The 17,985-nt window shown below is 39.5% G+C and overlaps 1 protein-coding gene across 3 annotated transcripts in view; it reads left to right on the forward strand.

The window, feature by feature from the left end:
• The window catches only part of LOC126471556 (glutamate [NMDA] receptor subunit 1), a 524,350-nt gene that overhangs the window by 459,203 nt on the left and 47,162 nt on the right, over positions 1-17,985 (forward strand). For all 3 annotated transcript variants that reach the window (XM_050099783.1, XM_050099785.1, XM_050099784.1), the window contains one exon: positions 14,372-14,529. In XM_050099783.1, coding sequence (XP_049955740.1) covers positions 14,372-14,529 — 158 coding nt within the window. The remainder of the gene's footprint in view (positions 1-14,371; positions 14,530-17,985) is intronic.

Raw genomic sequence — 17,985 nt, forward strand, 5'->3', positions numbered from 1 at the left:
CCTCTCTAACTGAAGCTTGTGCTCTATCTCTAATGACCACATCACTGATGGCACATTAAAGTCAGATCTCCCTCTTCTCTTACTGCTCTATGTACTGTAAGCGTGGAGGCTTGCTGAGTTACTACTGCATTAGCTGCCATGTGTAGACCCAGGATCTTCATATTCATGAAGTTTATAGGACACTAATGAGGTAAATATTAAGTTTAATTTTTAATTTTTGCAAATTCTGTATTAACGTCTTTTGCATATGGGTAATTTGTAGTGATTTTTGTACCAGAACACACAATACTACCCAGAACATCAGACAAGTATTAGTTTTGTAGGTTGCCTATACCACACTTCATGTGACACTCTGATTATTAGCCCACAATATTACTGGGCATACAAATCAAACATACTTGGATGTACTGGTCTTGGGGGTGCAAGGACTCTTAAGTTCCTTGTAGAAGCTACAGAAAAATATTAAGTTACAAGCTATCAACAGCATTCTTACTGTTTCCTTTCAGAGAATAAATAATTATTTATTTCTTTGTTTCCTCAGAAAACTACACTGTGTGACAACAGGGAGTGAAAGTACATAAAATTTGTATAGATTCTGCTGCAAATCCAGCCAAGACCGGTTTTTTGATCACCTGACCAACATGTTGATTTCACTTCTGCATCTACATACATTCACTGTGCAGTGTATAGCAGAGGGTACTTTGTAAAATTGCTAAGCATTTCCTTCCCTATCCCACTCACAAATGCAGTGAGGTGTGTGACTGCAAGGCATTTTACTGAGGAAGATTCATTTTAATTGTGAAGATTAATATTTATTTCTTGACCAATTTGGTTTTTGTTAGATAAAGAGTTAAACTGTTTGTCAGAAACCAGTTAGAAACTGCTTCAGCTAAAGTCTTCACTAAGTATGACAATGATATCTGCACTTGCAAATGTTACATCTTAGGAGAAGCCAATTAAGTGAATTTGGTACATAATACTTATATGTTTAAAACATGATCCCTTAAGGGATATGATTATGTACATCAGAACAGGAACAAATTGTAGTTTTGTCTGGGAAGAACGGTGGGAACATGGAAGAGGTGTGTGAAACATGTAGGTTAATATGGGGTAGCTGGCTTGCACCTACACAGGGATCAAGGTAGGGGCCTGCTATTAGAACTGGTGAGAAGGCAGTATAGGGGGAAAGAGAAGGATACAGAATAAGAGATGTTGGTAAGATAAGGAAGAACATATGGTTAATAATATGATACTGGAATGTACAGGTTGATATATAAATAATGGAAGGAGTAGTGGTAACCACTCACTGTATGGTCGAGACATTGAGCATTTGACAGATCCATAAACAAAACAGAAAATGTTGCTGAGCTTTAAGACAAGCTTTTCCAAGCTAATTAACACAAAACACACCTACACATATTGGTGTATCTAACTACATGTCTCCACAAAGCAGCTCCACACAGCAGCTATTCAGCATGGGCAAGAGGAGAAAGGCGGCAGGGAAGGGGTGATAGAGGTGGAGGAAAGGATGGCTGTTTATTGGGAGGAAGAGGCACCAATGGAACAGGATAGGAATGTGACACTGGTGACTTTACCCTGGCACAGACAGGGGGACTTTCATGTGGTTTACAATGATGTGGAAGAGTCGGTTGGGAGGAGATAAGTGACACGATACAGAAAGAAGGAAACTGTGAAGGAGAAAGTGTGCTACTGGGTATTAGAGTGTGCTACTGGGTATTAGAGGTACCAGTGTGTACAGCAATCTGGGCCACAACCTCTGAAGGTCTTGCTGTATGGTGGTACAACATGCAATGTGTGGTTTTCATGAGCAATACAGAGGGTGGAAATGATGTTTATGTTGATCTCTGTTCCAATTTTCTGTACAGGTTCCGGACCTCTTGGAACCAAGGAGATGCAAAACTTTCTTTGGTGTGTATATTTTGGCATTCAGAAAACAGGTTTCTGATTGAAATTTTGTGAAATGATTTTCCCACGACAAAAAACATCTCTGTTTTAATGATTAGAAACCAACTTGCATATCATATTTACAGCACTCTCCCCCATATTTCATGATAATACAAAAGAAACTGCCCTTTTTTTAAAATTTTTTGATATTTTCCATCAGTTCTGTATGGTAAAGAGCCCATACCACCCAGCAATACTCAAGAAGAGGACCAAAAAGTGTAATGTAGGCAGTCTCTTTAGCAGATATGTTGCACATTCGAAGTATTTTGCCAATACAATGAAATCTTTTGTTTGCTTCTTCACAACACTTTGTACCTGATGGTTTCAATTTAAGTTACTAACAATTGTAGTCCCTATGCATTTAGTTGTATTGTCACCCTTTAAATTTGTGTGATTTATTGCGTAAGCAAAAGTTAATGGTAATTTTTTTAGCAATCATCTGGAGGACCCCATGCTTTTCTCGTTTAGGGTTAATTTCCACTTTTCACAGCATACAGATATCTTGTCTAAATAATTTAGCAATCGGTTTTGATCTTCTGATGACTTAAATAGATGGTAAATGATAGCATCATCTGCAAACAGAGTAAGAGAGCTGCTCATACCGCCTGCTAAATCATATTTAAAGATTAGGAAGAGCAGAAGACCTATAACACTTCTTTGGACAACCCCAAATATCACTTCTGTTTCATTTCATGGCTTTCTACCAATTACCCTATGAACTGTGGCCTTTCTGACAGGAAATCACATATCCAGTCACACAATTGAGACAATACTTCCATAGGCACACAATTTGGTTAGAAGTTTTTTTTGAGGACTGGTGTCAAAAAACCTTCTTGAAATCTAGAAATATGGAATAAATTTGAGGTCCCCTGCGGCAGTATTCATTACTTTGTGTGAATAAAGAGCTATTTGTGTTTCACAAGAATGATATTTTATGAATCTATGTTGCTTATGTGTCGGTAGATTATTCACTTTCAAGTGTTTGATAATGTTTGAACATATCACTCCTTCTACTCATTAGATGAATTTTTGGATATAATAAGTGGGTAATTTCCCCAAACCCCACCAAAACAATATTAAAAATAGTAAGTGTCATGAAATATTTTGTGTAGTATAATATCTTGTATAGACATCTTTTATTAACCTGACACGTTCCACATCATTACGAAGTGTCGTATTCATGGTCTATGGAACAAGTGTTTATCTAATCTAATCTAATCTAATCTAATCATATATTCCAAAATACTACTCCAAAAATTATTTCAGTGATATGGGTCTATAATTCAGTGGATTTCTTATACTTCCATTTTTGTGTATTGGTGTGACCTGTGCAACTTTCTAGTCCTAGGTACGGATCTTTAATTGAGCAAGTCATTGGACTAAAAAATGGAGCTATTTCATCAGCATACACAGAAAGGAACCTAACTGGTGTGCAATCTGGTTCAGAAGACTTGCCTTTATTAAGTTGCTTGAGTTGGTTTGCTACACAAAGGGAACCTACATCTAAATTACTCATAGCAGCAGCTGTTCTTGATTCAAATTATACAATATTTATTGCATCATCTTTGGTGAAAGAATGTCAGAAAAACATGTTTAGTTCCACATCTAAATTAATGTAAGTCCAAGCATGGCTACTTCATTGTGCATGGTTACTACAGTTATAACATTAAGCGCAGTTCCAAAGAAATGGAAACTCACGGACTCATTAAGTACATGGTGCAGTCACATTAATGTGACCACCACTAATGTCTTACACCAACATGCAATAATCAGTTACAAACAGCAGGTGGCAGCACTAGCAGTGGAGGGTATATTAAACATGTTGGGAGGAAGCAGAAACAATGCAGTCATTGTCATGATACAGAAATTGAGTGATTTATCTGAGGTGCAAAACAGTATTATTATTGACTTTTGGGACAAGATTGGAAATATTTCCAAAATGGTTAAGTTTGTAAACTTTTTGCATGTTATCATGGTTGAAGTATACCATGCCTGGCAAAATGGCACTATCCAAAATCAGTGCCAACGATACTGTGGTACACCATGGGCTATAGATGACTAGGGTGAACAACATCTGTGGAACATGTATGGGCAAAAGGACATGGAACTGTAGAGCAACTGACCACCCAGGTGAACCAAGAGGCTACTGACAGTGTCTGCTCAACATCTGATCAGCAAAAGTTGTTGTGTATGGGCCTCCTCAGTAGGAACCTGGTTCATGTATCCATGCTGGCTACCAATCATTGATTACAAAGGCTGGAATTTGCATGCCAACGCTGTAACTGGATGTTCACTGAATGGTAACAGGTGGACTTTTCAGATGAATCATGTTTTATGCTTCATCAGGCAGATGGCCATTGGCATGTATGGGCCTGCAACAACAGTTGGAAGGATCCAGGCTGAAGGAGGGAGCATTGTGATCTGAGGAATGTTTTCATGGCATTATCTGGGTGATCTCATGACGCTTGAAGGCACAAAGGATCAACACAAGTATGCATTTATTCTTGGAGCCCATGTCCCCCCTTTATACAGTTTGTTTCTTCCTTAGCACTATGGCATCTACCAACAGGTCAATTCAAAGTGTCATACAACTCTCAGTATACACGTGTGGCTCAAAGAGCACCAGGATGAGTTTACTGTAGTCCCCTGGCCACCAAATCATCTGAATTTAAACCCAGTCAAGAATCTGTGTGACAACCTCAATCGGGCTGTTCATTCCACTGGTCCTCAACCAAGAAACTTAGCATAGATGACCACAGCAGCTGAGTTTTCATGGCTCCACATCCCTTTTGGCACCTTCCACTACCTCATTGACTCTCTTCCTGCATATCCATGATGCCAAAGGTGGTTATTCAGGCTTCTGACAAGTGGTCACATTAATGTGACTGGACCATGTAGAAACACTATACAAAAATTTTATACCAGTTCACTGAGTGCAGGTAACAGGCCCATCACTAGTCATGAAACAAATGCAAAGCACAGAAGACACTATCCACACAATAATCCAATCCAGTCAAAGTAAGCAGCAGCAGTAGTTGTAGTTCACTTCATAGAGGTGGTCAGATAACAGCAGCTAGCAAAGGAAAACTGAAAGTGAACCATCTTCCACACAGCCTTATATTGCCCCATATTTCACATGACCAGCCTTAAATATTGGAAGCTTCTTCACTAGGACTTTCTTCACTGGCCGCAGATGATGTTGTGCATATCAGTAGTCCATATCTTCCATTTGCATGTCCTGCAGGGCTACTAAATCACTCCCCCCCTCCCCCCATGAACAAGTGTGTAGGACTGGAACCTACTTGGCTGGGAGGCAGGGGAGGATCATGTGGCAGAAGTAGCCAGGAGCTGAGCTATCATAGCCATCAAGACAACCTGGCACCCCTGCACTTCCATCAGGGACCCCTGGATCCACCCTGAATTCTGTTCAAAGGCGCATGCCCATACAACTACACCCAAACAGAACTATGGCTGCATCAGCATCATGTTCCAGAGGTGAAATGGGAGATCCAACAGCGTCCTGTGAGGGTGCCCATGTAGGAGGGCCACCAAACCTCAACAACTGATGGGTGTGCATCTGTAAGAAGGCAGGAATACACTGAACACAGAAGCCATTGAGCACAAAAACCAATTTCTTATTGTATGAAGAAACTGTTCTGCCAGCCCATGCGAGCCTGAAAAGTGGCATGGCATGGTAAGTTGTTTAAAACATTTTGAAATTGTTAGTTGTGAACTGGGGACCATTCTTAGCCACCAGCATGTGGGGTGCACCCTCTGTTATAAAAATACATCCCAAGGTTAACATAATGGACAGTAACAAAGTCTGCTGGAGGCAGATAACATAGGAGAAGTGCGTCAAGGGCTCCACAATGATTAACCACATGGAAACCAAGAAAGCACCTCCAAAGTAAGTGTGAATTTGGACTTGAGACTGCATCAGTGCTGGCCATGAAGAGAATGACAGGGGTGGGGCCATCTGGTGTGCCTGGCAACTGACACATTGTTGATCCACCCATGCAACATTATCATCAAGGCAAGACCAGTAGATGTTGTGACATGCTAGCTTTTTCATCCTGGAAATCCCCCACTAGAATTAATCCAGGAGTTGGAGCACCCAGCATTGAAGACAGGATGGTACCACCAGCTGGAAGCATTTATCATCTTCTGTAATGAACACCACACCTTGGCAGACCTGAAGTTGGTGCCACAGAGGGAAAAAAAAAAACAACAAAAGCCAGGCAGTTCTACACAAGAGAGCTTGATAGGTCAACACAACTCAACATACAGCACACCCATTGAAGAAGCTGGTTGTGCCTAATCACTGTACCAATGTCCTGGGAATTTATAGGGAACTCATCAGGTAATTGCTCCACCTCCATAGTGGAATGGGCAACACTGTTGACTGCCATACAGAAGATCTATGTTTGATTTCTGGTTCAGCTAGGGATTTTTCCTTGGTAGGAGGACTGGTACAGGGTACACTCTGCCACATAAGGCCAACTGAGGAGATACTTGACCAGTTAGTAGCAGTTCCAAGGTGAAGAAGCTCAACAATGACAGGGAGAGCGGCATGCTGACTTCATGCCCCTCCATACCACATCCAATGACACCACTGGCAGAGGATGACACAACAGTCAGTTGGGTCCAGTTGGTGCAACTAGGGCCATAATGCAGAACATCAAGTAATTGCTCCAGTTGATTGTCTAACTGAAAGCAAACTATCTCCTGATTACCAAATTCAGGATCCCAAGGCAACAGAATGCATCTGCACTAGAATGTTGAGTGCAAGTGTGAAAGTGGTCAGAATATTGGAAATCTGTGAAATTCAGAGCCCATCCATGAATATGATGTGCTATTCACAGTGGAAATGTTTCCTTAGGTCCAACCAACGACGAGAACAGTCTGTGATCAATAATAAGATGAAATTTTTGACCACGGAAAAAAATATGAAACTTGAACTGTAAATATTAAGGCCAACAGTTCCTTTTCAATCTGTGAATAATGTACTTGTGTTGGAGTAAGCATCTTTGACATAAATGCTATTGGCCTCACCAAACCATCCTTTAACTTAAGAACAACCCTGATACTGTTTTTGGACACATCTCTTGCCAACACTAGTGATAAGTGAGGCAACAAGTCATAAGATAAGGTCATGACTAGAGGGCCAGTTTCAGTTTATGAAACGTAAGAGGGCATTCTTCTGAAAGGGGAACTCCTTTTATGGAGTTTAGTGGGTGATATATGGAGAGTACCTATGGAATAAACTGAGCATAGTAATTCATTTTTACTGTGAATGCTTACTTAGGTACAGTCATGTTGTGAATAGCCACTACATATCCTTTGGTGAACCAAAGGTCCTCTTAATTGAAGATATTGAGTAAATAAGGGGCCACTAGTTGAAAGAAGGCATATTTTTAAAAAATAGAACTTTTTTCTTTCTGTTCAAGGGCTGCAAAATCCAGACATAGATTGTGCAATTTTCTTCTGTCATGTGTCCAGTGACCAAAATATCATGAAGATAATTCCTGAAGCAATCTGTTCAAGAAACCTCTTCAATATGGTGAGGTGTTGGTCACTACAAAAAGCAACCTACACTCCTGGAAATTGAAATAAGAACACTGTGAATTCATTGTCCCAGGAAGGGGAAACTTTATTGACACATTCCTGGGGTCAGATACATCACATGATCACACTGACAGAACCACAGGCACATAGACACAGGCAGCAGAGCATGCACAATGTCGGCACTAGTACAGTGTATATCCACCTTTCGCAGCAATGCAGGCTGCTATTCTCCTATGGAGACGATCATAGAGATGCTGGATGTAGTCCTGTGGAACGGCTTGCCATGCCATTTCCACCTGGCGCCTCAGTTGGACCAGCGTTCGTGCTGGACGTGCAGACCGCGTGAGACGACGCTTCATCCAGTCCCAAACATGCTCAATGGGGGACAGATCCGGAGATCTTGCTGGCCAGGGTAGTTGACTTACACCTTCTAGAGCACGTTGGGTGGCACGGGATACATGCGGACGTGCATTCTCCTGTTGGAACAGCAAGTTCCCTTGCCGGTCTAGGAATGGTAGAACGATGGGTTTGATGACGGTTTGGATGTACCGTGCACTATTCAGTGTCCCCTCGACGATCACCAGTGGTGTACGGCCAGTGTAGGAGATCGCTCCCCACACCATGATGCCGGGTGTTGGCCCTGTGTGCCTCGGTCGTATGCAGTCCTGATTGTGGCGCTCACCTGCACGGCGCCAAACACGCATACGACCATCATTGGCACCAAGGCAGAAGCGACTCTCATCGCTGAAGACGACACGTCTCCATTCGTCCCTCCATTCACGCCTGTCGCGACACCACTGGAGGCGAGCTGCACGATGTTGGGGCGTGAGCGGAAGACGGCCTAACGGTGTGCGGGACCGTAGCCCAGCTTCATGGAGACGGTTGCGAATGGTCCTCGCCGATACCCCAGGAGCAACAGTGTCCCTAATTTGCTGGGAAGTGGCGGTGCGGTCCCCTACGGCACTGCGTAGGATCCTACGGTCTTGGCTTGCATCCGTGCGTCGCTGCGGTCCGGTCCCAGGTCGACGGGCACGTGCACCTTCCGCCGACCACTGGCGACAACATCGATGTACTGTGGAGACCTCACGCCCCACGTGTTGAGCAATTCGGCGGTACGTCCACCCGGCCTCCCGCATGCCCACTATACGCCCTCGCTCAAAGTCCGTCAACTGCACATACGGTTCACGTCCACGCTGTCGCGGCATGCTACCAGTGTTAAAGACTGCGATGGAGCTCCGTATGCCATGGCAAACTGGCTGACACTGACGGCGGCGGTGCACAAATGCTGCGCAGCTAGCGCCATTCGACGGCCAACACCGCGGTTCCTGGTGTGTCCGCTGTGCCGTGCGTGTGATCATTGCTTGTACAGCCCTCTCGCAGTGTCCGGAGCAAGTATGGTGGGTCTGACACACTGGTGTCAATGTGTTCTTTTTTCCATTTCCAGGAGTGTATTTTACTAACACAGTCCAAATGATGTGTTGAACATTAAAATCTTCCTTAAGTCTTCATCAAGAAGCAACTAAAAATGCACCTCTTATAGATCAATTTTACAAAATAGTTTTCTTCCTGAAAGTATAGAAAAAAGTTCATTTGGACTAGATGAGAAAGAAGTATCAGCTTGTGCATTAATGATTTGCTCGAAGTCTTCACACAGCCAAAGATAGACCCCAGACTTCCTAACCACAACTAAAGATGAAGCCTACTGACTGCAGGAAATGGGGAACAAAACCTGTACTTCTAACTTAAGCTCATCATTAATGAGCAACAAAACCAGGCAAACTTCACAAAACCATGGACTTGTTGTTGTCTTTAATTCATTTGCCTGAAAGTCAACAACCTTCCCCAAGAATGGTTCAAACAGTGACATAAATTGCATACAAAGTGTATCAATGGTTTCCCAGAGTACTGACAATCCAATGGAGGGAACTTTATAATGTTATGAAGATTCAAAGGCTGAATATGCATCAAGACCTAAATGTTTCCAGCCAACAGATCCACCACAATGAAACATAACAATATCTGAGAAATCTGATATTAAGTGACCATCAGTTGCACATGACCTGAAAGTGGCACCTCATTGTGACCATATGTCCACAGCATTGATTAATGATTGACACTGATATCCCATTATGAAAAATAAAAAGTCACTGGAATATCTTGAAACATTGAATGTAATAAAATTTTATAAAGTGTCAGCATGCCTGCCTGAAATGTTATTAATTTAAATCTGCTGGGGCCATTACAAGGTGCTCAATAAGCTACAGCCTACTTCTGGACTGTGACCTGTACATAAACACTAATAAAACTTGTCCTTATAATGTGTACAATCCTATATGGGACACAAGGAAAAACAGGCCAGGCAACTTGCAAACAAAGTGTATCAATGTGAACAGTGCTTAGAATTGGTGAGGGTTTGTGGAGAATGAGGTCAGTTGGCCGCATTGAATCCAACATGTTGTTTATAGTCTGTTACAGAAACCTGACACACTGTATCACTATGACTTTGAGATTCCTGTAAAATGTCAAAGTCATCTGGAAAAGTTTATTGTGCAGCTTGTACTACTTCAAATGCATATGCAACTAGCAACATTTCAGCCAGGGAGAGATCAGCATGTTGTTAGGCTTGCATGCAGACATCCTTATTCAAGGCTAAGTGAATGACAACATTACATATTAAACTTTCTGTGTATGACTGACCACACACACACACACACAGATCTGCAGTCCAGGATGCATAGCTTTCAACACCTGACTTTTGGTGTAAGAATTCTGTCCTTGCCACTACTACACACATTTGGTTGGAAAATTAGGAGAATATGTCAGACAATGGTAACACAGATGGATCAAGCAATTTGCAACCATATAATATAATTGGGAATTTGTAGAAAACAAAAAGACCTATAACCAATTCTGACATTTGACATCACTTACCTGAAAGTGCTGCATGAGTCATTTTTGACATACTTTAGTCTTCTCAATCCTCATTAAGTGACTTAAATGCTGAGATGATGCAGCAAATGTGACTGCTGTAGCATGGAGCTATTTCAGAACTTGACCAGTTCCTGATGCTGGTTAGCTGTAGATGTGAATGTCCAAAAAATTTCATATCCATAGTAGCGCTTAGTGACCCAAACCTGGGACCTCCTTTTCACAAAATTTGTAACCTTCATTTTAGGGCCAACAAACATTAATTGAACACAACATTAATGTTCTGTAACAATAGATAATATTACTCATTAGTTTACAACACCAAACAATAGTAGTTCCTGACAAATTAATATAAGCACAAGCATGACTACTTTGTTGTGCGTGCTTATTGCAATTCTAATACTAAGCACAGTTTGACAGAACTCTTATGATGGTGAAAACCACACATTCAACGAATTGAAGCACTATACAGAATTGTTACATCAGTTCTTGGAGTGCAGATAACAGGCCCATCATTCTAGTCTTGGAGTAATTGGAAAGCATGACAGTCACTATTCAAACATAAGTCCAGGTAAACAACATTAGCAGTTGTAATTTACTTCATAGAGAAAGAGTCAAATAACAGCAGCTAACAAAGGAAAACTGACAGTGAGTCATCTACCAGGTGACTTTATATTGGCCCACCACTGAATTTCACAGAATCAGTCTGCGAGATTGGTGGCTTCCCCATTAGAGGTGCCCTCCTCAGCTGTGGACAATGTTATACATATCATTACATCCAAATCTTCCATTTGCAAGTCCTATGGTGTCACTAAAGAATTATTAAAAATTTATAAGCTTGAAGTTTAATTTTAACAAGAGATCATATTTGCTCACAGTCTTTAATAACTGAAGACTTTCTTCTGAAACATGAACTCTGTTGTTAGATGAAGATCACAAACAGCAGGATCATTATTGACTTTCTAAAAATACTTAGAAAAAAATACAGAGGCAATAGCTGTGACTCATTGCTTCAGTTTCACAATTTACAAATATGATCTATTTTCCAAAAACTTATTAGTGCTGTTCTTTTTGCCTAAGGCCAAAAACAACACTACTCATAAAAAATAAAGCACCTCATATTTAACTCTGATCTGAAGTGTGTGAACTCATGGGAAAGTTCGTTTATTTTCAGATTAGTGACTCTCATCATATCCTTTCAGTGTCAATGCAAAAGTGCCACAGCAATAAATACAAGTTATTATCAAATTTAAAAATACTATTTCTGAAAACCTGCCCATTATGTCTGACAACAGATACTCTGTAAAAGGAACTCAATTGCACTACAGTATTGGCTTCATTCAACACTATTGTATTTATGGCATTGTTTGAATGCTATCTTTATTTTACATGAACCTTCATTTTCATCTATATATTCACTATATCTGTAATGCTTGATCAAACAATATGTTCATATGGTAAATACAGCACTGAAATTTTCTCTTCACAACCACATAATTTGTTTTTTAAATACACCTCATTACTGAACCATCAGCAACTGAGAAACTTCCTGGCAGATTAAAACTGTGTGCCCGACCGAGACTCGAACTCGGGACCTTTGCCTTTCGCAGGCAAGTGCTCTACCATCTGAGCTACCGAAGCATGACTCACGCCCGGTCCTCACGGCTTTACTTCTGCCAGTATCTGTGGCTAAGCCATGTCTCCGCAGTATTCTTTCTTTCAGGAGTGCTAGTTCTGCAAGTTTCGCAGGAGAGCTTCTGTAAAGTTTGGAAGGTAGGAGACGAGATACCGGCAGAAGTAAAGCTGTGAGGACTGGACGTGAGTCATGCTTCAGTAGCTCAGATGGTAGAGCACTTGCCCGCGAAAGGCAAAGGTCCCGAGTTCGAGTCTCGGTCGGGCACACAGTTTTAATCTGCCAGGAAGTTTCATATCAGCGCACACTCCGCTGCAGAGTGAAAATCTCATTCTTGTACCAACAACTGTCATAGCTCCACCTCTCCTTTATTAATGGATAGAGAGACAAAATATAGATTGGGACTCTTTTTCATCATAAAGGAACCCAATTCTCATTTATGTTTAAATTGGATAAGAGGGCGACTGAGTTCCTTCATGGAGAAAAGAGTTCAGAACTGTATTTTGTCTCTCTATCCATAAATACAGGAGAGGTTTTTAGTATTTTTTCTGAATCCTGAGGGATCAAAAATTTTGTTTGCACATAACTCAGGTTATTTATGCCACTAGTAGGTAGCCCCAACTTAGATTACAGACACTATCACACTAAAAGTAGTTCCTTTAGCAATAGCAGCTGCTCTCAAGGGTACAATTCTAATTATTGCCCTCCCTTTCTTTACTTTATCAAAAGCAGAGTGTTTAATTCTGCTTCTTAGTGGTTTAAATTTGATAATTACAAAATTTTCTCGACTGACTGTTCACTGCAAATTTAGATTTTCTCAACAAATCTCGATGATGAAGTCTTCTTGGACTATCAGCCAAATCAAGGCATCATTCTGTGGCAGTGTTTCAACAAGTAGGAAACTTGTGACTCTAAGCTTTCCCGGCGGATGTGTTGTAAATAGTCTTCACAGGTTTGCTGGTGGCAAACCCGTGAAGACTATTTACAAGTAGGAAACTTGTTGAAATATTGGTGCAGAATGACACCTTGACTCAGCTGATAACCTGAGAAGATTTAACAATCAGATTGTTCACTCTTCTGAAAACTTCTGTGTGTTATTTGAACATCATATGTCACTAATCCACTTCAGTCATTGAATCATTCAATATCCTAAATATTTTCCTTACACACACACACACACACACACACACACACACACAGACACACACAGAGAGAGAGAGAGAGAGAGAGAGAGAGAGAGAGAGAGAGGGGGCTCAGGGTGGTCTTGATTGATTTGTTTTTATTTGTCCACTTATGTTGTTGTTCAGTGATTTATTAATAGAATACTTACCAAAAATGTCTCTCTAGTGATGTTAGTGGTATGTATTTATGTAACAGTGTACACCAGCTTTGTATGATTATGTGACAAAAATCCTTTAGCAAAAGGATGAAAAGCAAATTTGATAACCCAGGGCGATAATAGGAATAGATTTTGGTTGGTTTGTGGGGATTGAAGGGACCAGACTACAAAGGCCATTGGTCCCAATAGATTTTAATGATCATAAAAACTTATATAACCACATTTCAGAATAAGATTTATTTGCTGACTCAATTTTTGTAAATTATGACTCTCGATAGACTTATACTAAAATATTCTGTAGGAACTATAGAGTAACATAAAACAGATTATTTCTTTGTGGATAGCAGGTTAGATCATGCATTAAAAATGCACATGTAAAACATTATTCATCCATCCTTATAATGTGTATTATCATAAAAATACTAATTATTTTAAATGACATCACAGTAAAATAATTAACATTTGATTAAAAAGGACAATTTTGCCTCTTTACTTTCAAACTGACACATTTATTTTTGCACATGAACCTCATTTAAGCTTCTATTAATAGTTTTTTAAATTGATCATTGGCATATATTTCTATATTTCTTGATTAATATACATATTGATGGTATCTGTCCAGCTTCATTTATTATTTTTACTTTTGTAGAATGTAGCAGGTAATATTGTTTAACCAAATGTGTGTTTTTTTCTTTTGAAATGAAACTCTCCATTTACTAAAAGGTATGTCTTTCAAAGACAGAAACGCTATATTTGTAGAAGGGACTACTGCAACAATTAAATAATTCACACTTGTGCTCCATAATAAAGTTTCATTGATAGCATAACTAACACATGTTTTGTGGAATCACAGAGAATATTCTTTTTGTATAATTCAATTCTCTATGCACTATTAATTTTCAGTCTGAGTACCTATTGTTAACTTTACTTAAATTCTACAGTTAAGGAATACTATGGAGAACTTAACATGTGCGACTGTAAAGGGGTCAGCTGTAGATATGTACTTCAGAAGGCAAGTTGAACTGTCAAACATGTATCGTACTATGGAAGCAAATAACTATGATACTGCAGAAGAGGCAATAAGGGATGTTAAGCAAGGGTAAGTTCTTTGACCGAATGAAAAGGCACATCTAGATAATTAGATGCAACTTAATTTTTTAGTGTCCAGGATACCACACTGAATGATTTCTTATGCTATTGTACAATGTGCAGTTCCATCCTCAAATAAATATATGATCAGTGCAACATAATAAATTTGTTACAAAAAATTTTACATGTTGTGGAAACCATCTCCCATATCTGGTGGTTTTCAATTCATACACCATTCTTCACCAGTGAGAGGAATCTGTATGTATAAGTTTATTGATTACTTTAAAATAGGTATCACAGAGTGTACTAGGCAGCTCAAAATAATAATAATCTAGTTATGTTAAAACTCAGCCAGTGGCCACATCAGCAAATGGCAAATTCGAGATGAAAAATGAACAAGCATAAAAACGGCAGAATGTCAGTCACCATAATGTCTAACTTTTAAGAGATGTCTAGATATATGTAAAAATTGATATATTTCAGTTTTGGAACATCATCATCAGAAGGAGGTAACTCAAAAAAATAATACACATTTCCTTCCTGTGCCACAGAGAAACTACTGTAGCCTGAAACTGGTTGTAGAGAGAAGAATGATGGCATTGTGGGAAAAGAGGAGTGGTAGGGGATGGAAGTAGAACAGAAAAAACTGAGGCATAAAAAGGCAGCAGTAAGGGTTGAAGAGACAGCAGTAAGGGTTGAAGAGAGGGGACAGAGGGAGAAGATGTTGAACCCTACTCATATACTGTACCACTCCTATCCCATTAGCTGATGAATTAATTTAAAATAGAGAGCCTCCCCTACTTAAGGTATTTCATCAGCTTGTCAGTAAAATCACTCCACATTTTGCTCCCAGCCAAGCGAAAAGCCAGATCCAATTTAGTCCACAGTAGATATAATGGTAAGAAAAAGTGAGACAGTCACAAACAGTGAATGAGAAAAATAGGTCTTTTAAGAAAGTAATTGATCCAAAAACGAGAGACTGACAGAAAGAGAAGTAAACAATGTAATGAAATTTCAAATTTAATTATAAAATGCCTATCTACACAGTTTAAATGTACTGGTGTTGTGGAACAAGAAGGGGGTTGAGACTCTAAATTCACAGATTGCTGGAGCTCCTGGACATAATCTTCTGGTGGCTGTTCATGCATGTTAATAGCTGATTTGGATTAGTAGCTACAGGAAAATTGAGTAACACAGTCAAACGATGAGTATTTTTGGAATGTGAAATCGGGGGTAGAATTTTTTTTATACATGGTTTGAGTGCAGGCATAATTTCTATCCTCTATCCTATTTTCTGACTCAACCGAAGAGTATTTTTGAACTACACTTTTTTTCCACTACTTCCCCACTTCATTTAATCATTATCCCCACTCTTTTCTTCAGGCATGTGTATACTTCTTGGCCTTTATGTACACAATTATTCACTTGAATCTCACTGCATTCTCAGAATATTTTGTACATTGGTCTTAGTAATTTTAATTCTCTAAAGAAGAACAAACCTCTACACAGTTCAAGAAGAAGTAACTCACTTTTCTACTTGAGTATATGGGTGGTGTTTTGCCCTGGTGTCATTCTATTTCTGTTGTTAGTTGTGAAAGGAATCTTTCAGATCACACAAAACTATTATTTTTTAGTCTTCATAGTTTTCAAGCAGCTCACATTTTTTTCTCCAAGGGTTCTTTTTAATTCTTCAGTCCACTGTGTTCCTGGCTGATGGCAACTTCCCTCTCTGGCAGTACTTCTCCTTTGTTATTTTTTGTCTGTATATGTTTCTGTTGAAAATGACTGATGAACTTATATGAGCCTTTTCTAAATACTTTTTCACCTGCTGGATGCATGGCATGGTTTTGAGTTGAGTTGTTGATGTTGCGGTTTTGTGAATGATGCTGTCTGCGGATAAGCCCATAAAATTTCTATCCCCATTTTCGTAAATCTGCCATGGGATTTGACAATTTTGCAGTTCTTATTTGGCATTATAATCTGTCTTCATCATCTGTTGTTTTGGAGCTGAGTATTCTGTGCTTTCAATCTACTAATTTTCGTTACTTTAAAGGGATGTGGACTCAGATTTTCAATGAAAATAACAAATTTTTTACTATCTTATAATATTTTATAAGACCAACTCTTTGAAATTATGTATTGAACATGGTTGTACTCCAGATGTAATCATATTAATTTATCAGTTTTCTGATTTGGTGCATACAGTTTTTTTCACTGAAAACTTTTGTGACTGGCTGGAAATCTGTCAGTCTTTCGCCATGATTCCAACAGTCTTATTTCCCATTGATTATTTTGTGTAGTATATGACATACATGAAGTTCCATTGTTTGCCAACCTGGAAAATAGGCTTTTCTCATTTTCAGTTTATATCTTTGAATGTAGTATTCTTTGTAATTTGGTGAACATGGTTATTATTTCAACAACATTCTTGCTCATTGTTGCACTGCTTGTGTTTCAGACACTGGGTGTGAAATTAGAACACCTTCAGAAACATTTTTAATTTTATGAAAGAGTATAATGAGATTATGGACATACCAAACCATAGTAGCTACAGGAAAATTGAGTAACACAGTCAAACGATGAGTATTTTTGGAATGTGAAATCGGGGGTAGAATTTTTTTTATACATGGTTTGAGTGCAGGCATAATTTTGCAGATGGATTGGTTAAGCTTGTAAAGCAAAACCATTGTCGGTAAAATTTGATGATGTAATAGTAGATGGTAGCTATTAGTGGGTATTACAATACTTTATTTTCATGTATATGATGCAGTGGTACCATTTAAACAAGACAAAATTACAAAATGCTAGGTTCTTGAGATATTGGGATTTCCTCTTGGCTCCAAGATAGTGAGTGCCATGTTGGCCTTAGATTATGCTAGGTTACAAAATACAAACTACTCTCTCAAATGTTTAGTAAGGAGTACAAGATAGTTGAAATATCAACAATATTAGAAAAGAGCAGTTTGCTGCTCACCATAAACATGACATGTTGAGTTGTAGACAGGTACAATGAAAAGAATGCTACATATTAGCTCTTGGCCAAAGCCTTCTTCAGTAAAGAGAAGTGCTCACACATTCACATAGGCAAGCACACATTACATACACACAATCGTTACCTGTGGGCATCTGACCAGGAGTCTGGCCAGAGTGGCCAGAGGAAGTGGTAATGTGTGTGTGTGAGGTGTGATTGCTTGTGTGAATGTGTCTGCACTTCTCTTTTCTGAAGAACATTTTGGCTGAAAGCTAATATGTAATATTCTTCTCATCATGCCTGTCTGCAGCTCAGTGTGTCATCTTTACAATGAGGGGCTGCCTCTTCTTTTCTAATATCACTGGTGTTCCAACCTGGAGTTTCCATTGTTTCAAACAGGACAGTTGATAAGAGGTGCTGTGAGAAGACTCCAGCATGCATTTGAAGATGAAAACTGTAGCTATGCAGTAGGATTGCTTTATCTTTGAAGTTGCC

Source organism: Schistocerca serialis, chromosome 3, assembly GCF_023864345.2.
Source record: "Schistocerca serialis cubense isolate TAMUIC-IGC-003099 chromosome 3, iqSchSeri2.2, whole genome shotgun sequence".
Classification (NCBI taxonomy): Eukaryota; Metazoa; Arthropoda; class Insecta; order Orthoptera; family Acrididae; genus Schistocerca; species Schistocerca serialis.